Below are 23,209 nucleotides of genomic sequence, written 5' to 3' on the forward strand. Positions count from 1 at the left end.
AAACATTTTCATTGACCTTTTGTGTAAATATTATAGCCATCATTACTTTAATCATAAAACTACTGATGTCACTTACTACATACAAGAGGCTTGGAATTAAAACAGGGATCTAAAAAGTCACTTAGAAATATAGGAAATTAGAGGAAAGGGAAGAGCTAACACATTAGAAGTTGGCATGTTTTAACTTAGTATTTAAAATGATACTGATGGAAGACATTGCCACATTATGCCACATTGGCATAATTCTACTGTAGTAGACACATTAGTGTAGAGACATAAAGCCTTTAGTACTATGACCCTTTTAGGTAGCACTGTGGTAACTTTTCTTTCATTATACATTATTATATGTATTTCATTATACATATTTCTTTATAGATGACTTTTAATGAATACTTAATGATAACATTGAGCACAAAGAACTGGGGAATTAGGCTTTGTACTCATTAACTAAGACTCCAGATAACTACATGAGCTACGAAGCTGAAGGCAAAGGCAAGAAATTTAGCTTTTTCAATCTGTACATCCATTAATTTAAATTTCTAGTGAAAAACAGGGACTATTAGTTTTAAAAAGTAAACTATACCTTAAATTAATACAAGAAGCTATCTAGATTTCTCACTCATTCAACAAAAATATATACTGAATACCATGTGCCAGCTGCTGGGGTGATAAAGATGATTGATGAGGTTGTAAAAACAAAGATATTAAATGATTGCAAGCAAATAATTATATTACACTGGTAAAGAAGTGCTATGTCCTCCTCACAACAGACTACAATAGCATGAGTGTGGCAAGGAAAGTTGCAACGTGTAGTGAGTACCTGTAGTGAAACATTAAGTTCAAGAGGACAGTGGGGAAGACTTTGATGTGTTTCAAAATTTCTAGAAATTAAAAACCAGAGTGTTGTAAACAAGTGGGGAGAATAGATTAAAATGAAGGGGAGGCAGGCAGGAACAGATTGAAGAATTTTTAAAGCCCTAAGTAGAGGTTTCACTCTTAATGGTTCACCAGCTCACACAGAGCTTTGAAGGCTGCCTTAGGATTTTGAATTTAGGAATTTAGTTACAACAGATTTAGTGATAACTTAGGTTAGGCCCTTCACTGGGATTAAAGTTAGGCCATGAGCAATTCAGCAAATTAATTTCTGAAAGTGGTTTAGAGAATGCTTTTGAGACCAAAGGTGAACAGCTCTAGATTACTTTGTTTTAAAGGCCAAGTATACATTTACAACTGAGCACCACCTATGTGCTACACAATGCACTTTAACCATCACCCACCCCTGAAATCCAAGGGTCTTTTAAATAATCAGAGACTAGAGTAGAGCATAGACTTGATTGGCAAATGTAGGGTGGTCTTAGAGCACAAATACACATTTTTGAGACCTTGGAGCAAATTTTCAGGAATATTCCCACTGCCTTCTCCACTTTGATAACATCATTTTGATGTAGTTTCAAAAGAAGTCTTTAAGTCTACTCTTCCTAACATTTTCAACTTCAAATTATAATTCCACGTGATGAGGCTTAACAATATAAATAAAATGTACATATAATCGGTATCTCAAATAAGATAATAAATATAAAAGCTACCTTTTATTTAAAATGAGGCAGATTTAGAAATGCTACAAAGCCAAGCCCTGAGAATCAGCTGAGCCCCCCCAAATTTGCTTTACAATAGAATATAATGTCTCTGTAGTTGGAATAAAAACAAATGGAAAGAGCACTGGTGTCCATATTCACTTTTTATTCTAAACTAAAAAAAATTCATTTTCTTATATATCATTTTGGAAAATCAGTCACTATGAACCAATACCTCAATTTGAAATTAAACATCTGGGGTAAGCAAGGTGAAGGGTACATGAAACCTCCCTTTACTATCTTTATAATTTCCCATGAACCTAAAATAATTTTAAAAGTTTTAAGAAATATATTTGGGGTATATAAATAGACCAAGTATACTGAAAAAAAATTCACTTATTTTGGCCCATGTGGAAATTTGGTGGTGGATTTCTAAAAGAAATCTAAACCTGTGAAGTCTAGAATTAAAAAAAAAAAATTAACAGAGGTAATGTAGAACTGTGGGAAAAGGATTTATAGCATAGGGGTTCAAGTAATGGTTCTGCTATAGATTAGCTGGGGAACCTTGGTTGTATCACTTAATTCCTCAAGAATATTTTGAAAATAACAAAATAGATACATGCAAATAAACTTTGAAAACTGTAAGGCCTTGTGCAAACACTAGTTATTAGTAATAGAAATTTCCCAGCCTTCCTTTTTATTAAGGACTATTTTCATTTGTATCATGTATTCATTTAATGGAACAAGAATACACTTTAAAAATAGTATTCAAACAAAGAAATACAGCAACTTAGTTTATTACATGCAGATTCTTCTGCATTGTTGCGAACAGTTCACTGGTCCAAAATTACTAAAATACTTAAAAAACTATACATTATGTAAACAAAACATAAATAAGACAGCATAGTTCTTTGTACATATATTTAGTACAGGTTGTTAGGGATTTAGGAATATGTACAATTTTACACCATTGACTGCATTTTCACAATGCATAAATATATATATATATTTCTTTTTACAGAAACAAAAATAAGATTTCACTAATGACACAGAATGCTATAGCATAGACACGCTGCAATAGTCCAAATTCAAGAAACATATCAGTGTTAACTGTGCAAAAGGCTAGCTTACTCTAAACTAGTCAAACTTGACTTTGTTCAATTTATGTGATACAGACCATGTATTTTAAACAAACCTTTGAAAACATCCTCATACCAATGAGTGAAATGGAACACACTTTTCCCTCCCCAAGAACGTCTCGCTGCAAGCTAATGAAAAGGTACATTAAACACACACACACACACACACATACACACACACACACCCCTATGTATAGTATGTTTTCAACAGTATAATAAACAGTTAAAAATTTTTATGGGAGTTAAAACAATGCCCCATTATTTAAAAACTGGCTCGTTTAGTCTAAACTCAAGATGCAGCTGTGTCAGGCTTCTCTAAACCAGATGACTGGAAAGCAGGGAAGACAGAGGCTGGATTTCGACTGGCAGATACAACAATTTGAGAGAGAGATGGAGAGAGTGAAGAAACCTTAGATGCTGGAGTATTTATGGTATTCAAAATGGCTCCTTCTGGGCTAACCAACAATTTTTTTACAGATGTGTCCAAATGAAATACCGAAGTGCTATTTGGCAGTGGAGGATTACTGGAAGAAATGGCAGAAACCACAGATGTTGTAGACAAATGTGAAGCTGGCGGAGGCTTAATTACTGAAGTCAATGACACTGTTGGTGCAGGAAGTGGAACAGAAATTTTAGCAGCTGTGTTTACAAATTGTGATGTTGTATGTATTGTGGGTAGAGAACTTACATTCCCCAGAGAATTTACAATCTTTGTAGAGCTTCTTAGAGAATGTTTTACAGGTTGCCCACTTAAAGAACTGTTTGATGCTAGTGTGATCTTCTGAACAGCATTATCTATGGGTGTAGGCTGGATGCCTTGGCCACTATTAAGAACTAAGGGATGACCATATTTTGGGTTAGTAGATATAAGGAGAACATGGCTGCCAGCTCCAAGACCTTGTGGTGGGACAATAAATCGGGCTCCGTTAATCATGATCTGAGTGCCAGGTGCCAAAGGTGTACTGGTGTTGATGACTATTTTTTGCTGAATGCAAGGTTCATTAACTGGACCCCCTACTGAACTAGTTACATTTGATGTTGCTGTAGCAGTGTGAATGGCAGAGCCACCTGGAATAGAACTGTAACTGGGGGTTGATTTTACTAAAGCAGGGGACATTTGCTGGTTTGGAAGAGAAGCAAAATTGGAAATACTAATTATTTTACCTGGACTTGGTAAAACAGATGACAACTCAGCTTGAGGTTTATTTGTGTTTACATTTGTTGGCACTGTAGTTGAAGTCCCTGGCGAATGAAACTGAAGAGAAGTTCGAGATTGTCTTTTAGAAAGAGATACGGAACGTGTGGATCCTGGTACTGTTGCTGAATGTGTAACTGTATTGATTATTTTGGGGGATGCAGTCACAGGAGTAGGCAAGGCAACAGTAACAGGGATTTGCAAAGCTGATGTCAAACATTTAGGAGACACTGTTGGTTGTGTAGTTGAAATCAGAACAGAAGATGCAAGATGTCCTGTTTTCACAGTTGATATAGCCACAGTGTTTCCGAGATTCGATGTGCCAAGTCTATTTGACAAGATAGGCATACTTCTTGAGGAGGTTTCATTTCCACTAACTAAAACAGGAGGCCGTGTCCCAACTGAACCAGAGGATGAAGTCACTGAAAGGGAACCCAAAGATACATTTGCTCCTGTTACTGAAAACATATTTATTGTTTTCGCTGCAGAAACCACTGATTCATTAACAGGAGTAATAGTTTGATTCACAAAATTTGAGCTTACTGGAATTGAATTACCACTTGATGACAATGGCAAAACATAGCCCTTGCTACTTTTGTCTTCTCCTTTTGGGGTTACATTTTGCAATATATTAATTGATGGTATAGTTGGCATGGTGCCTGAAGGATTTACAATTGCTTGACCTATGTTTAGTCCAATTTTCACATCTTTTATCTGAGATACAGTTGGTGAAGAATTTATTTTTATTGGTGCTCCCACTGTAGATGGAATTAGTACTATTTGGGGTTGCTCTGGAGTCTTAACATATGTCTTATTCAAGGTGGGAGGTAGAGTTTGTTTTAATGATTCTGCAACAATAGCTGGGGTTGAAGTGCCACTAGGAACCGGAGCATTAATAAAAACTAATTTTTGGGTAGAAACACCTGTAGATGTCTGTTCAGGTGTTACATTAATTGCAGTTCCACTGCCAGAAGGAAGAATAGATGGGGCTGATACTAGCATAAGTTTCTGAACTGGAGTTGCACTGATGACGTCTCCATTTGTTGCTGTTGTTGCTTCTGATCTTGTAACAGGGTAACTTTTTGTGATACAATCTACTTGTTGCTGTTTAGTTGGAGTATGAATAACATTTGTATTGGTTTGTCCAAAGTTTCCTGCTGATATGCTAATTACACTTACTGAACTATTTGTTGTTGATGGTAGTACAGTGCTGGAACAAAGAGAGGACTTCAAGGGGGAAGGGGGCATGTGTGAAGTTTTCTCTCTCATGTGGCCCATATTACCACTGCTGGAGGGTTGGCCTACGGTAAGTTTGAGATTTTTACCTATGGATGAATTAAAGCCACATGGAATGGAAACAGAAGTTGGTGTTTGGCTGAAAGGTGGGAGACTAGATGTAGTAGTCATTCCAGCTACTTGTGAAAAAGCAGAGGAGGATGAAGTTATTGATTTTGGTACCAGAAATGCCTGAAATTGAGGAGCAAAAGTGAAAACTGAACTTGAAGATAAACTGTTGGGTGAATTTTGATCTGGATTGGTCTGTACTTTTACAACTCCAGTGTTCCCGCCTCGTGTCCTAACAAGAATTGACTGTGAATCTCTTATACATACAGTTTTCAGTTCTTGCTTTGCTTCAGAAGAATCAGCAGTTTGTTGTGCAAAAGAGTTGAGGGAATTACCAGGATCTGTAGATCCACTTAGTGTTGTTGCTGATAACAGAGGCTGAACTGTTACTGTTGAGGAAATGGTGGGTGAAGCAACAGGCTGAGGGAATGTGGCTGTTAAAACTGCATTCTTTACTTTTCCTGCCTCACTCTGGCTAGTATTAACTGGTGGTATTAGTAAATTGCTCACAGAGGTTACAGGTGACAAAGGCTGTGGTCTAGCACTACTCACATTTGGTAAAGGTGTAATCGTCTTATTGAAAATAGGTAGTTGGGCAGAAACAGTTGCTGTTGAGTTGACAAGAACTGATGATAAAGAAGAGTTTATACTTGCTGTCTGCGGTAAAGATGAACAACGTTGTTCTGTACCTTTTTGTTGAAGTGATGGTTTATCTTTTGTAACTGCTTTTCCTTCTTTGTGCTGAATCACAAAATTCTTAGGCAAAATAAGAACTTGCTGCATAAGTTTTTCTCCTGTTTTAGGATCTACCATAGGTTGCACCTGAATCTTCACAGAGCTATTGTGAACATCTATTGGCAACCACTGAGTACAGGGCACTTTGTATACCATCTGTAAAGGACTTTTTGTACTGTTGAGGCAGGTCAATGCTGGCTTTACGGGGCTTGCTTCTGGAGGAGATATAACTGGCTTTTCCACAGCAGGAGCACTTTTAACTGTGGAAGGGGGCAGTTGATTTGTTAAGGTCACTTTGTTCCCAATATTCTTTGCAAGCAAGGCCTGAATAGGTTTGGTCCCTTTCTGGAGAGTAGACAATGGTACTGAATCCACCGAGGCAAATGACTCTGTATGTTTTGATTCACTCAAACAGTCAATTTGCATATCACCTTCTAAATTCTCAGCAATTGTTTCATTTGTGCTTAACTTTGCTTTCTTCCTTGGGGAAAGCTCTTTTGTGCTATCATCCAGATAACTAGTTTGTTTGGACTGTCGTTTAAGTGTTTTAGGCAGTGTCTTCAGTACTTCTTTAGAAGGCAATTCCTTTTTCAACACCTTGCTTCTAGCCATAGGAAAATCTACTTCTGACAATTTCATATCATCTGAAAAATTATAAAAACATGCGCTTTGTTTATAGAAAGTAGCAACTAAATAGCAATAACACCAATAATAAAAATGAAAGTCAATCTTTGAGTTGGAAATGTATTAAGAAATCTAGTATAGGGTAGTTCTAAAGCTTCAGCAACACTGGAGATAAAAGGCAAGGGGACCTCTGTAATGGTAATACTGATATCATAACTATGCTCAAGAGCAACCTGTTACCAAGAAAATTATTTTTGATATAATTCTTTAATTCTGCTGCAAATATAAGTACAAAAGGAAAAATTTCACTTTTTAAAGAGATATTAGAGCCAACAATTAGAGCTCAGAGTTTAATTTGAAAAGGAATCTAGTCTACTAGTTCTCTTTCTCTAGACATAGAAACCTTGATACCAAAGATAGTTTTTTATTCTATTCTTTTTTAGAGAGTCTAAAGAATAAAAATATCTATCATTTTCTTAATGTATATTCTTATAGTAAAACATTTATATGGCCAAATTGGGTTGATAGGAATTTATTCTTTTTTTTTTTTTTTTTTTTAAATATTTATTTATTTATTTTAGTTTTTGGCGGACACAACATCTTTGTTTGTATGTGGTGCTGAGGATCGAACCCGGGCCGCAGGCACACCAGGCGAGCGTGCTACCGCTTGAGCCACATCCCCAGCCCCGGAATTTATTCTTACAATTCACCAAGACATGGAAAATAATAGGTTAATACATTTCTAGCCACAAACTTTCATATTAATCTCTTATAGAATTAAAGAAAGTCACTAAATTAGATTTAGAGTTGAAGTGAAACACATCTAATCTGACCCAGCCACCTATTATTATTAGAATAATGTGTTTACTCTGGTCTTATTAGGCCATCAACCTTGGTCATTCATTAAAAAAAAAAAATCTTCATAATACTAGGGACTTGCTAAATTCCATTTAAAGAAAACTTCAGAAACAGAGTTTCAAAAATAGTAATAATAAAGAAGAGAATGAAACAATTTCAAAGGGATTGCAGGTTAAGAATGTATAGTCTGTAATGAGCAATGACATGCCTACATATGGAATCAGGGAATGGCTTCAGAAACTCCTAAAAATATAATAATTACTCCCAAAAAGTTTCTTGTAAGGACCTGGACAGTACTTCTTCAAAACATTCCAGATTTCCCCCAAACAATATACAATAGCCAGATTATCTTTTCCTTTCAAAACAAATAGAAACTTCTCATGTGCACTTAATATTGGTTTTAAAAAGTTTTAATGCGTACCTGAAATAAAGTTATCTTTTTCCAGGATATCTAGAGGCTCTGTTGAGTCTATAGGCTTACTGATTTCTACTTTAGGAGATTCTTTACCAGGATCTCCTTCACATTCTTCAGTAGTCCACAGTTCTCTAGTAAATTTATCATGATCAGGTTGTCTTCTGAAATCATCATAGTCTTTCTTTAGGCGGCTCCTTAAATAAAATACCCAAAATAATAAATATATATATATATTTAACTCTTAGGAGCTAAACTAACTTTTTAATTTTTAATGCAATGTAGTTATACATAAAAGTGGGGCTCATTTTAACATATTTATAAATACATATAGCATAGTTTTATCCATTTCAACCCTCAGTAAAATCCCTTCCCTCTTACCTCCCAGATTCCTCCTCTACTACTGGTCTTCATTCTATTGATTTATTGGTACATTATAGTTATATATATAAAATGGAAAGCATTGTGATATGTTCATACATGCACGTAACATAATTTAGTCACATTTATTCCCTACTGCTTCCCATTTGCCTCCACTCCTCCCTTACCCTTGGTTTCCTACTTCTGTTCTACTGCTCTCTCTTCTATTTTCGTGAGATACCCTTTTTTAATTCTTTTTCTTTTTCTCTAGCTTAGACATATGAGAGATAACATTAAAAAAAATAGAATGCTTCATAAATTTGCCTGCCAAACTGCAGGGGCTATGCTAATCTACTTTAGGAGATTCTTTACAAACTTTCATATTAATCTCTTATAGAATTAAAGAAAGTCACTAAACTAGATTTAGAGTTGAAGTGAAACACATCTAATCTGACCCAGCCACCTATCCTTATTAGAATAATGTGTTTACTCTGGTCTCATTAGGCCATCAACCTTGGTCATTCATTTAAAAAATAAAATCTTCATAATACTAGGAACTTGCCAAATTCCATTTAAAGAAAACTTCAGAAACAGAATCTGCTCTGTATTATTCCAATTTTAGTATATGTGGTGTTGAAGGGAACCTGCTAAACTAACTTTTAACATTTTAAATTATATATTGAAATATTTTCAATTGTCACTAAAAATTATGCTTTATGTTAAGTGTATCTAAGATGTTTAGTTCAGTCTTGCTAACAATTAACTGCTGAAGAAGATGAAACCTGGGGTATAAGAATAAGAAATTTAAAAGGTAACGTGCAAATTTCTGAATAAAGTTTGAATATACCACCTTATTTGTCTTTCTAAAGGCTGTTTTCAGGCTTATTAAATAAGAGAAAGCTATTTTTTTTCCTAGATGAATTGAAAAATGGTTTTGAGACAGTCTTAAAATTACTAATTATACTATAGTTTAAGATTCTTTTAAAGAAGTTAAAAAATTCCAAGCAACAATATTGATTATTGTGACTATCATACAGATTGTAATAAGTAAATCTATCATTTAATCCTGAAAATAATAGGTGTTTTGTGTCTTACTAGAATTAGTCCTTCATTAAGCTTAGGGCAGTAAAACTGAAAAACAATCTAACTTTCAATGAAATCTTAGCTTTGTTTCTGAGAAACTATGGAGAGATGGAAACATTTCCAAATGATTACATGGTATTTTAGAGATCCTTCTTTTGCTTTCAGCCAATTTTCTGCTGTACCCTCAATTTCTATGTTTAAAAAAATAATAATAAATCTGAGCCAAGTGCAGTAGCATATGCCTGTAATCCCAGCTACTTGGGATTCTAAGGCAGGAAGATCACAAAGGCCAGTTTAGGCAACTTAGCAAGACTCTGTCACAAAATAAAAATGAAAACAGTTGGAAGATGGAGCTCACTGGGAGACTACTGGGTTTCACTACCTGTACTATGGGGTGGCGGGGGTGAGGGGGTGGGGATCCGAACATACATTCTCCAACTTATTTTTGTGACAAATTTTTATTTGTGCATGTTAGAATTTAAGTACTACCTTTATCACTTACTAATTCTAATAATGGGAAAATTCCTTAATCTAAGGCATCACTTTATTTAAAAATAGTACTTACCCTCATAGTATATGTGGCACATAAATATTCAGCAAGTGTTAGTTAAATTGATTTTGGTTTTGATTTATTGCTTAAGGATGGGGCTGTGAGATACCAGTATGGGTTACCAAAATATAACGATAAAATCAATTTCCCTTTCAATACAAATGATTGGAATGGTGAAGTATCTATGTGGGGGTAGTATGAAGCTCCTTTCCCTTCTTTTTTCCAGTCTCAGCTAATGACAATTCCTTATTTCATGGAAAATGAAAGCAACTGAAAAAGAAATTTCACTTGCTCATACCTTATCTGCAATTTACCTTAATTTATACTCATATATTCTGTCTCCCTATCTAAGCGAACACGTCCAATTATATGCTAACATATCCTTTCTTATCTATTCAAGGATCACTCTATTAAATGTACCTTCCTTGAGTCCATTTTTGTCTTAGATCATTTCTACCAATAACAAAACATATTCTTTCTCCATTAATAAAGACTTAACAAAAAAATTAAAACAGTGCTCTCTTAATCCAAACTTGTCCTTCCAGGTACTTCCCTATTTCTCTATTCCACTTCACAGCAAAATACCATGAATAAAAAGACTCTTTAATTCCTCTCCACTTATTCTCTTGAATAGATTTAAGATTTCTGTCCACTTCTCAATAATTAATTCTTTTTTATTTTTGTGGTGTTAAGAGATTGAACTGCTCAGGGCTTTGCATGCTAGGAAAGTACTCTACCACTGAGCCATATCCTCAGTCCTTTAATAATGAATTCTTATTCTTTATCTTCCACAACACATCATGAGTAGTCCTTTTTTTAAAATATTTTTTTAGTTGTCGATGGACCTTTTAATTAATTAATTTATTTATATGTGGTGCTGAGGATCAAACCTACTGCTTCACACATGAGAAGCAAGTGTTCTGCCACTGAGCTACATCCCCAGACCCAAGAGCAGTCCTTTTTGAAACATTTTCTTTACTTGGTTTCTAGGACACCTTTCCTCCTTGGTTATCCTCCCATCTTGCTAAGTACTACTTCAAAGTCTCTTCCGAGAGATTCCTACTCATATACCTAACCTCTAAATGTTGGAATGTCCAGTGTTTAGGTGACTTCTATCAGTTTCTAAGCTTTAAATATAATCAGTATGTGGATAACTCCAAATTCACATCACCAGTCTGGCTGACTCTCTTGAACTCAGGCTCATACATCAGATGTTTAGAAAGTATATCAAACTTAATACGTTGATATCCAAACTACTCAACCCCCATTACTCCCAAATCTGCTATTTTGTCATTCTTCTCTATCTTAGTTAATGGCAAATCTATAATGCCAGTTGTTTAGAGCAAAAATGTTGGGCACACTGATTTTATTTTTCACCTTCTTTTATACCCCATATCCAATCTTTCAGCAAATTCTACCAATCCTACTTTTGAAATATGTAGAATCCAACCACTCCTTGGTATCTGCACTGCTACTATCCTGGTTTAAGCCACTATCATTTTTCTCCTGGATAGGAAGTGCCTTGTACGCAGTAGGCACTCAAAATTATCTGCTGAATTACATATGAATGGAAAACTACTAAATGATTCTAGGACATCTTCCCAGAAATCATAAATTAAGAGCTCTAAAATAAGTAAAATAGATTATAAAGCTTTAATTACCTGTTTCTTTGAAAAGCCTTCATTAACTTTGGTTCCCATGGCAGCAATTCATTTAAAAGACGTATCAATGTGCTATGTAATTCTTTTACAGCTTGTCTCCGTTGATACCATTTGCCCTAAAAACACAAAAATTTAAAGTAAATTCCTTAGATTTAATCTAAAAGTCAATGTCAAGCTCTATCTTTTGAATAAAAAAACCAAAATGCCAAAAACCTATCAAAAATTATTTTTTTTCTCAAACTGCAGAAAAGGGGAAATATCCTGTAATGAATATTATTTAATATATTTAATGATTTTAATTTCTATGTGAACTCTGAAACCTGTGTCATCTAACCAGGATATAAAAATTAAAAAAAAAATTAGTTCTGTCAGCTATAAATGTTTTAATAAATCATTTACTAAACCCAGGTAAAGAGCCCTGGGTTTAATCCCAGTGCTACAAAACAAAACAAAAATTGTAAAGATGTAAAATATATATAAATTAATTATATAAGTAAAAGATATAATTCATCTATAAAGTTTTCGTAATTTTCCGAAAGAATAAGGAAAAAATGAGAAAAACTAGGTTGGTTATTATATTTAAAAGTAGTCTTCTTCATAAACTTCTTAGGAAAATTTACAATTACTTTAAGAGACTAGTACAAAAAGCAAATACAACAGTTAACTGTTTTCAATATCACAATGCTACACTAAGAATTAATAATTATTGATATCCCACCATTTGCAAAACATTATCCTAGGTATTTTACGAATCCATCTACAAAGAGAGCGTGGGGTGGGGCGCATAAAGGGTGGGGGGAGAAAGATTCTAGCATTTATGAAAACCCTTTTGAAGTGGTATATGTATTGTTATATTCACTTTACAAGTGATGAAAGTAAGGCTCAGAGAGATCAAATGACTTGTTTAGGGTCCTATGACTTGAACCTGTATCTGCCTGATTCTTAAGTCCAAGCTCTCAGAACTATATTCCTACCTAAATAAATTCAATCTGATGTAGGTTATAAAAATATCTGGTGAAGATATACCTCACCAGTATATGAAAAACGAATTGAATGCCATATAAAAAAATTTACAGCAATTTAGTCAACCTCTGCTTCTCTATAATGTTAGTGCAGAGCTATCATCATCATCATCATCATCATCATCATCATCATCATCTACCATTATATAACCATGTAGTATTTTTTCTGTAATAGCTTTAAAGATAATTCACATACCATACACTTCACGTTTTATTTCTAGCAAAAGACAATTATATAACCTATGGATCACATATGGATAAGATGTATAAAATTAGACTTCATCCTATAAGGAACTATTACAGCAAGTCATTTGGTACATATGTAGAACAGTAAGAAAAATTACCAGTATCTAGAGCAAAATGTATATTCTAAATGTGTGCATGGATTTCAGTTTTACATATATAAAACCTTCAATACTCCAGTCACAGAAAATTTCATCATATATAAGCCCAAATGTTTAATAGCACGGTTTCTCCCCCAAAATTTATACACATAAACAGCCATTATTTCTCTGTTTTTGGTACTGGGGACTGAACCCAGGGGCACTTTACCACTGAGCTATATCCTCAGTCCTTTTTATTTTGAGACAGGGTCTCACTATGTAGCTTAGGGCCTTGCTAAATTGCTGAGGCTGACCTTGAATTTGCAATCCTCCTGTTTCAGCCTCCACTGAGATTACAGAGGTACACCACCACACCTAGTTTAAGCAGCTATATTTCTACCTCTGAGGTTTTTACATCTTAGAAGGGGAAATACTTATTAAAAGAATAGTAAGGTATGGTATATATGTGTATGTGTGCATAATAAATATGAAACCTACTCTTATTATTTCTTGTCTTCTTATTAGCATGATAACTTATAATATTAAAAATTTTTTCAAGGAAAGTAATTTTTATTTCATATAAATATACAAAATAGATCTCTTTCTTGTTAAATGTGTTCTAAATGTACATACAGAACCCAAGTTAACAATGGGTTTTACCTTGAAAGTTTGTTTTTCTCAAAGAAATTTTATAAATTTCTAATCCATAAAAACAAAATTATTAAACTGATATACAATAAAACTGAGCAAAAAATAACCTTCATTAAGGGAAAGCATACTGCAATTGAGGAAGACAAAAAGGCAGACAGCTGACGGCCATCCTAAATTCTTCATGGAATGAAGTAGAATTTTGTTTCAATAAATAATAGGTAGATTTTTCCCTTTAATAAGGCATATAAATTTTTCCACTCCTCAACTATTATTTGGCTCAAAAAATGAGCTGGTAAGAGTGAAAGCCAACTTTTATTAAGCTAAAAAGAGAAGAAAAAGAAAGGTACAAAGGTAAGGAGACTATCCTCTTTGTGGTAAAATTAATTGGGGGAAAAAAAGAGAGAGAGAGACTAGGGGAGAGGGGGAAAGAAAATAGACAGGGAGCATCAAACATGCTGAATTCCTCACTGGGGGTTACAAGGAAGAAAAGAGTTGAAGAATTAACCTGAGTTGTATGGTTGCTGTCTGGATTAGCATGGTGGCAGTGGAATAGGGGATGCAGAAGACTTTAGTTAGGTCTTGGTAGATGAGGAACAGGAAGGTTAGACTCTTTGTAGCTGGACAATGTTATCTCAGGACATATGTCAGATGTTGTTGTGCCTCTGCTAAATTACAAAATTAATTTTTGCATAAAAGTTTAAAAATAAGATTTTATGTTTTGATTAATTTTCAATTAATCCAACATCTAGAAAATATGCTACTGGACCAGCAGACTATATTATATGCAACGAGGCTTAAATCCTAACCTGAGAATATAGTTCTGACTTTCACACAACTCTGTCTGACCCACTGACCTGTTTTGAAATGTCTATGGCCTAACTTCACATGTGTTTTGAAGGTTTTCTTCCCTTTCTTTATTTTATGTTATCCTCCACTCAGGGCAGTGATGGTATGGCATTCATTTATAATCCGAAAATGCATATTTATCATTCTGTATTTGGAAAATGAACCAAATTTTTCTCCATAACACAAATTATTGAAAGTAAAGATCTATAAAATGTTTTGCCTTGAAGATACATAAAAAGAATATAATGACCTCAACAAAGGGCACCCCTGGGCCTTCCATGGGGTACGTGAGTCCATATTTTTATTTTGATTTATAAAGGGTGCACAGACTTAAAAATGTTGAGAATCACTGCTCTGAGACTGATACTTGAGGTAAGGTGCTTTAACTACTGATAATAAAAGGGAAACTCACACTGCTTGTTTCATGTATCATCTTCTTTGGTCAAAACATGATGCTTATAACCCAAATGGAATTAAAATGATGACACTGTCCCTTTCTACTAAGTTGTGATCTCAGAGTTTCATAGTATACAATGGAACTAAAGTAAAGAGAAGAAAAGTTGTGAATTTTAAAAACAAATTAAGAGTTGGTAACTATCTGCCTTATCCTGGGATTAATACAAATATCTACTTAAACAAATATTTATTGAACTTTAAAGGAGGTCATTAACTCCAAGTGACCAATGTTTTTTTTGACTGACCAACTTTATTTATATACACAGATAAGGGGAAAACCAAGAATAATCATATTTCTTCTTAGATGAATTCATTAAAAGTTAAAGGGGAACTCAGAGGGCATATATATATATATATATATATATACATGTATATATGTATATGTGTGTGTGTGTGTGTGTGTATGTATGTATATATATATATATATATATATATATATATATATATATATATAATTTTTTTTTTTAAAGAAAACTGTCTAAAGTCACAAAGGGAAGTACTCATGGACAAAATAGACTTTAGACCAGAATTCTATCTCTTAAATGCCAAAATTCACTCTCCCTCCACCACACAATATTGTTGCTCTTGAACCCCACAAAGATAGTTCCTAAAGAAGAAATAGATTATTGTATAAATATCTATATTTACTTTGTAATGCAAGAATCAAAATCTCTAAAATTAATTTTATTAATTTAAAAATTACAAGAGTAATTGAAATTATAGTGACCTAAAGATTAAAAGTGAATTAAAACAAAAGGAAACAGCAAGCTCCACCTTCAAATACAGAAAGACTCTTACAAACTTTTATCTGCACTAATCATTCAGAATTAAAGATAAAGATGGTAGATACATTTATTGGTAAAAGTTCATTTGTGAAGCAGTGCTATAACATTTTCTAATAAAAATAATTTAATAATTTTTATACATATAATTTTAGTCCTGACTTTACAAACAGGTATATGAATATGGGGACAAATTCACTGTTTTTAGATTTTTCATGAATAAAAATATCTTCCTAATATAATACCAATGTATTATGTAAACTTGATAATTATTAAACATTTATCAAAGGTCACTTTAAAGAGAAGTAGTACTTTTATCAACCTACTAAAAAGTTCAACATAAAGTATGAATTTCAAATATATATCATGGAACAAAAAGCATCCAATATATTCTAAATTTGAAGCTTACCTTTCATTGCTTTCTCATCCAATGTCCATAGCAGCTGCAGATTGCCAGCTCCCTTTCCATTAGATGCCCCAACTACTAAGCCATGCAGGTTTTATAATCCCATGGGGATTACTACAAAAAGGAGCTGATCTATGATCACAAGTAAGTCCTTTACTATATTATGCAGTTTTATAAGTTCTCAGGTAGGAGAAACTAATAAGGAGTTATAAGGAAAAAACTTACAAAACTACACAATATTGTAAAATGAAAAACTGCACCTTGATAAGTGTGAAATGAGTGTGGGGGAACTTACCTTGTAACTAAAGAACAACTCCATTCTGTTGCAGTAATCTGGGATGGGTATGACAGCACCAGCAAAATGCTGGTGAGGGTGTTGCAAAGAGAGAGAGCTGGCAATCTACTGATGCTGGGGACATTGGACACCTAAAAGGAAGAAAAAGAGGAAAATAAATAAATTCTAGATTTATTAAGTGTCTTATCAGCACAGATATATTTTGTACATTAATAAATTTAGATGCTTTGTTAAACTTAGGTGTCATCTGCTTAAAAAAACCCATCTACTTACACAAATTTTCTTGATGTTACAGTTAAACGAAACAGGTCTCAACAGTTATATGATTAAAATCATATATATATATGATTTATATAAATATATATATATATATATAAATCGTATATTTATTAAAATCATATATAAATATACAAAAAATGCTTTTTTAAATTGAGAAGATATTAATGCTGTACATAATGAATAAATATAATTTTATATGTCACTTAAACAATTTATACAAAGATGACATATATGCTAAAATATGAATTGTAGTTTGCTATATGTTTTTGTTCATAGACGTTGTTAGGGCACAAAAATGTTGATCACGAAACAAAATAGTTTTTATTATAGGCTTGCTTCTTGTCACAGACATAAATCCTGTGGTGGAAAGGGATTAAGTATCAACATGTTATGCTTTTAAAATAAAATACAAGTAACTTTTAGAAAAGCTAAGAGGATCTCTACACAATATCTCAATTTAAAATCATTAATAACATCCAAAGGCAACTTGAAAATAATCTAGATTTGTGTACAAAAATAATACAAATAAAAGTATGTATTTTAATAAACTATCTGACATTCTTTGTTTAAATAATTCAATGAAAAGTAATATTATTTTTAATATGCATTCCCTTTTCTTTAATTGCTTACCTAGAGAAACTACTACCATATTCACATACTCCTTCATATCCACAGTTTAGGAGATAAAACACCACATTAATCTTGTTGGTATATGGTCTGTTGAAAAAATACTAGTTTTGACAGTATAGTGAAATGTTTGCATTTAACACAGAAAAAGTTAAAAAGCATTTTAATACTTCCAGAGGTATTATATATTATATACTACATATACTACAATATGCTATTATCTTGAGATACCCTCATCAATTTTTACATAAGATTAACAGGAAATCATTTGCATTTTATTCCAAAGGCATCTCAATGAATACATTGAATAGCACGTATGTTCTCATTATATTTCTTAAACTGAATAGTATGTTTAATATTTCCATTATATTTCTTAATTAGCATTGAAACAAAAAGTATGAGGCACATAATTAGCATTATAATGATAACAATGCAAGTTTCTGTGTCTTCTGGCTTTGTACAGATAGAAAAATCTGGGTGACAGATCACATTCCCACTGAGGTAATTTACTATTTCTGGAGAAGAAAATCTAACAATATACCTTTAACACATAATATAGTTATCATTTTCATTTATAAAGAAGAAAGAAGCCTGGGCTAGAAATTAACCACAAATTCCTGTTTGATCTTTTTCAGTAAAGTGGGTGACGTAGAAAAAAGTTGAGGAATTTTATCAAATCTACACATGCTATCAACAAGGTGGGTTCTCAAGCAATCTCAAGCAACTCACTAAATTGCTAAGTAAAGCTATGCTTATTTGGCATCATCAGGACAGAAAATTCCACGAAAGTGAAATTTGGATTTTTGCTGTACTGGGAATTAAGCCCAAGGTCCTTCTGCATTCTAGGCAAGCACTCTACCACTAAGCTATACCCCCAATCATTTTCATTTTATGTTGAGACAGGGTCTGCCCCAAAGTTGCCAAGGCTAGCCTCAAACTTACAACCCTCCAGCCTCAGGAGCTGGGATTGCAGATGTACACCACAAGGTCCAACTGGCCTGGATGATGTTAGAAGCAGGGTCAGTGTCTTACTTATTTTTACTTTCTCATACTCTATCACAATGTCTACCACAATAAGTATTCAACTATGTTAAGTAAATTTCTTAGATAACTGATGTTTCCTCCTTACATACAAAAGATTTTTTAAGAATGATAGAAATATTCCTAAATACATCATGTCTTTCAGATTTCCTGGCCACACAATGAATATAATTTAACTTGGAAAAAATTTGGGTCATCATTATTAACAGTTATAGTGTTATGCTTTAACATAGTGACTCTCAGGCACTGTTAAGGTTTCTGATGCTATTACTGATGTTCCTATATTAAATTGGTCTTCTAAGATCTGTTTTTGTAATTTTTTAAAGTCCTTAAAAAACTATCAGTATTTCATGCTATCTATAAATCTGTTTTAAGTGTCTCTTGTCCTAATTAAAAGCAGCTGCTACTACTACTTGTTAGAATCATATTTACATTAAAAGAATGGTTCCATGGAAGGCCTTTTTCTATTTTAAGGTATTAGAACATTTACATGTGGACACTACACTCAATTTAGAATTCTTTTGCTTCTTTGCTGGATTCTGTTAATTTTGCTCCAATATTACAATGTATCAGCAGTTCTTCTTTTTCTATAAAATCTGATTAAATGGTAGGAAAATTTTGTTAGTATTAATTCCTTTCAGTTTTTTTATATTATTATTCCCCAATTCACAAAAGGCTTTGAACTAAGGGTTTTCCAAGGATTTTCTTATCTTTTGTAATAAAAATGTCAGAATGATTTAAGTTTATTTTCTGGCCTTGAACTCCCATTGATTTAAGTTAAAACTTTCAGAACAGCAAGGTAATAAAGCAACTGTAGAATTCACATTAATTAGAACTTTGAAAAATATATAACATTTAAAATGTTACTTATATTTGAATAAGTGTGAGACAAATAATTCAAATGGGGTTAAGGCAAATTATAAAACCCACATTATGGAAGCTCTTACTGGTTCAACTCTTCTCAAACTTTATTCTAAGCTGGGAATATACAGTATTTAGTCTCTGCCTGATGTAAGAATATCACACAATCTTTCCTTTTAACTGGAGCTTTCTTTGGAGAAAAAAGAGAGGTTTTTGAATATTGTTTTCATGATAATTTCCCTGCCAACCTTTTTTCTGTCTTTTCTTATTGGTTCTTTTTAGTTATACATAACATTAGGATTCACTTTGACATAATTATAAAAGCATGGAATACAATTTGTTCTACTTCCCCTTTCCTTCTCCCTGTTCCCTTCCTTTTAATCTATTGATTTTTCTGCTATTATAGTTTGTTTTTAATTAATGTCTTGTGGATATATACATGATGATGAGATTCACTGTGGTATATTCATATATGTACATAGGAAAGTTAGGTCAGATTCATTCCACTATTTTTCCCTATCCCATTTTTCCTCCCTTCCCTTCATTCTATTTCACTAATCTTTCTCCTTTTTTTTTTTTTTTTAACCTCCATTCCCTTATTTTGGTATAGCTTCCACATATGACGGAAAACATTCGCCTTTTGACTTTTGGGGAGTGGTTTATTTCACTTATCATGATAGTCTCCAGTTCCATCCATTTACTTTAAACTATGGCTAACTGTAGTAAGTAGTAACAGTGGGCTCTATTAAAACGGGTTAAAATCTGGCATTTAATTGAACAGGGTAATTATTAAATGTCAAAAAATACCCCAAAGCAAGACTTACTGTAGATAAATAAGAAAATATACTCTCAAATCACTCAGTGACTAATTATTTGAAGCTTTGTTTGCCTTGCCAGTCATATATTATTTTGCTTGACAATTCCTGTCATCTAGCTTTCCTTTCTATAATTTTGAACATGTAAGTTTATTTCTGAGTGTTCATAAAATTCATCTGCTTACTGGTCATTCCATCTTACAAAACACATAAACAGATAATTAAGGGCAGTGAACAAGAGACTAGGGTGTTGGGTGACTTCTGAATAAACACAATTTGAAAACAAAAATATAAGCTTATAAAAGTACAGGGAACCAGGTGCAGTAGTTCACACCTGTAGTCTCAGGTATTCAGGAGGTTTAGGCAGAGGGGTTGCTTGAACCCAGGACTCCAAGCCATGCCTGGTCAACACAGTGGAACCCTATATACTGGGAAAAAAATAATAGTACAGTTACTAGCCCAAGTAACCCAGATTAAAATTAAAACTTATCCCTAGGGTTTAGGATAAAATTCTAAACTCTGTAAGTGAATTCCTTGAAGATAAAGACTCCTTATCAAATCTCTGGTAGTATACAAAACAGAAGACACTCAGGAAATATCTGCCTAGTGAATAAGACTAGTATCTGTAACTAAGGTAAGAGAAAACTTAGTTTATCGGCTGCTGTGTAATGTTTCAAAAAGGTCATTTTAATTTTTTGAACTTCTAAATGACTAAAGACAAAGTGACTCCCTTCTATAGCTGAGATGGTTTTTGGTCTTATTAACCATTAACTAGTTTACCAGAAAGAGCTACAATAAGAAAACTTTATAGGGCTGGGGCTGGGGCTCAGTGGTAGAGCACTTGTCTAGCACGCATGAATTGAACTGGGCTCGATTCTCAGCACCGCATACAAATAAATAAAATAAAGGTCAATCAACAACTAAAAAAATAAAAAAAGGAAAACATTATATACAATGAAGTAATTATCAAAACCTTAAATAGGGTTGCAGTTGTAGCTCAGTGGTAGAGCGCTTGCCTAGCATGTGTAAGATACTGGGTTTGAACCTTAGTACCATATAAAAATAAATAAATAAATATTGTGTCCATCTACAACTAAAAATTTTTTAAAAAATATTAAATAAAACAATTTTAAAATGGTTAGCAATTACTACAACCATATTTACAACCAAAGCCATTAAATAAAGTCAATGAGGGTTTATTGAGGACTCTGATTGTACTTAAAAGTTTCTTACACTGCAGTAAAATAGATTTTGTACTGTTTAAAAAATGTTGATTTGATACCTAACTACATAAAAATGGAATATATAAGCCGGATGTGGTGCCTGTAATCCTAGTGGCTCAGAGGCTGAGGCAGGAGGATCACAAATTCAAAGTCAACCTCAGCAATTTAGCAAGGCCCTAAGCAACTTAGTGAGACCTTGTCTCAAAAATAAACAAATAACAACAACAACAAAAAAAAGCACTGATGATGTGGCTCAGTGGTTAAGTACCCTAGGTTCAATCCCTGATATTTAAAAAAAAAAAAGGAATATATAATGGAAAGGGAAAAAATCTCATAATCCTTCATCATAATAGAGCTAAAATTTTCTTTTTTTATGTGATAGAAAATAAAATTAATGTTTGATAATTTCTTTGACTTCTATCAGGCTTTTTGTATATGCAACAGTATTCTACATGTTGAGTCCATATAAATTCATGCAATTAAGTAAACTTTAACATGATTTGACAATAGTTTTCTATTTATCTGTGTATCATTCCTCACTATATTTTAAGTTTTTAACTATACTGTATTTTTAAAAATGAATAAAGAAAATACATATACAACCATATTATTTATAACTATGAATCCTCTACTAAGGAAGCTAAAAGGTAAAGAGTGAACATATTTGTCATAAATCATAATGAGTTGAAGACAGCTAAGACTGAGTGGAAGCTAAGGATAAGAATCCTTCTTAAGGGTTGGGGTTGTGGCTCAGAGATGGAGTGCTCACCTACCATGTGTGAGGCACTGGGTTCGATCCTCAGCACCACATAAAAATAAAATAAAGATATTGTGTCAATCTATAACTAAAAAATAAATATTAAAAAATATATACTATCTCATGGAATCATGAAGAGTAAATAATGATACTGACATTTGAAAAGTTTCATCAAATACAAATCTAAGTCAGAAGTACATGATGTAATCCCATTAGAGGATGTGGTATTATTTCACTGATTGTCACTAACTTTAAACACATCAGCTTGTTATCTCCCCATAATAAGTTGACAGCAGCATAGAGAATAAAAGAACAGGGTACTCAGCAAATACAGGATTATACTACAGTATTATAACCTTAGTACAACTGACATTTGGGGCCAGATGATACTCTGTTGTGGTAGAATGTCACATACATTGTAGGATCATTAAAATGTAAGATATTCAACAGTATCACTACCCTTTATCCATTAAAGGCCAATACAATCTCTTCAACTGTGACCAAGAACTGTCTTTAGACATTGCCAAAAGTCTCCTAGTGAGGGGAAGGGGATAACTACTGGCTTATACAGAACTCTGTGACCCCAAAACAGGTGCCATCATTTCTCATCTAATCTTCTGACTTCTCTAATATTTACTATATTATGAATTTAAATTATTTTAGAAATATTAACTTTATTCATTCAAAATTCCTTAATAATTTTAACACACCTTTTTACATACTATAATCATCATGTACATATTATTTTGTATGTTCTTAAAATACAACATTTCACAAATATTTTCTTGTAGTAACAATGTCCCACCAATATTTCATTTTACTAGTATATGATATACCACTGTATCAATATTATAGTTTGGTTAATCATTTGCCTACTACTGGACATATGAGCTATTTCCAAATTTCCACTATTAAAGGTAGTTTGTTAAACACACCATTGTGTATATCACTTCTGGGGGCAGGAGAAGAGAAATTCAAAGAATAGAATTAGATCCCAAGTATTATCCCCGTATCAAAAAGCAAAGGCAGTTTTATGGCTTTTCTAACATACTGATAATAAAATCTAGTAATAATTGTAATTTGCCTTTAATACTGTTCAAAGTTGAGGTACTTGAAAGTTAAAAGATGTGTTAGGAAAAGATATGGTCTTATATTTAAAATCTTAATTTTTCCATATTGATAAGACTTTGATTATCATTATATGATCTAGGCATGGCTTCTTCTTTTATAAATAACATCTTTTTGTTGCCAAATTTTAACCTTTCCTTATAACCAATCTCTACATGAATC

General features: G+C 33.0%; 1 protein-coding gene across 3 annotated transcripts in view; it reads right to left on the reverse strand.

Moving 5' to 3' along the window:
- Nucleotides 1-2,355: 2,355 nt before the first annotated feature.
- Kiaa2026 (KIAA2026 ortholog) overlaps nucleotides 2,356-23,209 on the reverse strand; it is an 84,336-nt gene continuing 63,482 nt past the window's right edge. For all 3 annotated transcript variants that reach the window (XM_058579696.1, XM_046445814.2, XM_046445813.2), the window contains 3 exons: nucleotides 11,536-11,651; nucleotides 7,891-8,078; nucleotides 2,356-6,631 (listed from right to left, as the gene is read on the reverse strand). In XM_058579696.1, the coding sequence (XP_058435679.1) occupies nucleotides 3,003-6,631; nucleotides 7,891-8,078; nucleotides 11,536-11,651 (3,933 nt within the window). In that variant the 3' untranslated portion in view covers nucleotides 2,356-3,002. The remainder of the gene's footprint in view (nucleotides 6,632-7,890; nucleotides 8,079-11,535; nucleotides 11,652-23,209) is intronic.

Source organism: Marmota monax, unplaced genomic scaffold (genome assembly GCF_021218885.2).
Source record: "Marmota monax isolate L192 unplaced genomic scaffold, Marmota_monax_Labrador192_F-V1.1 WCK01_AAM20220418_F8-fsc00124, whole genome shotgun sequence".
In the NCBI taxonomy this organism is placed as follows: Eukaryota; Metazoa; Chordata; class Mammalia; order Rodentia; family Sciuridae; genus Marmota; species Marmota monax.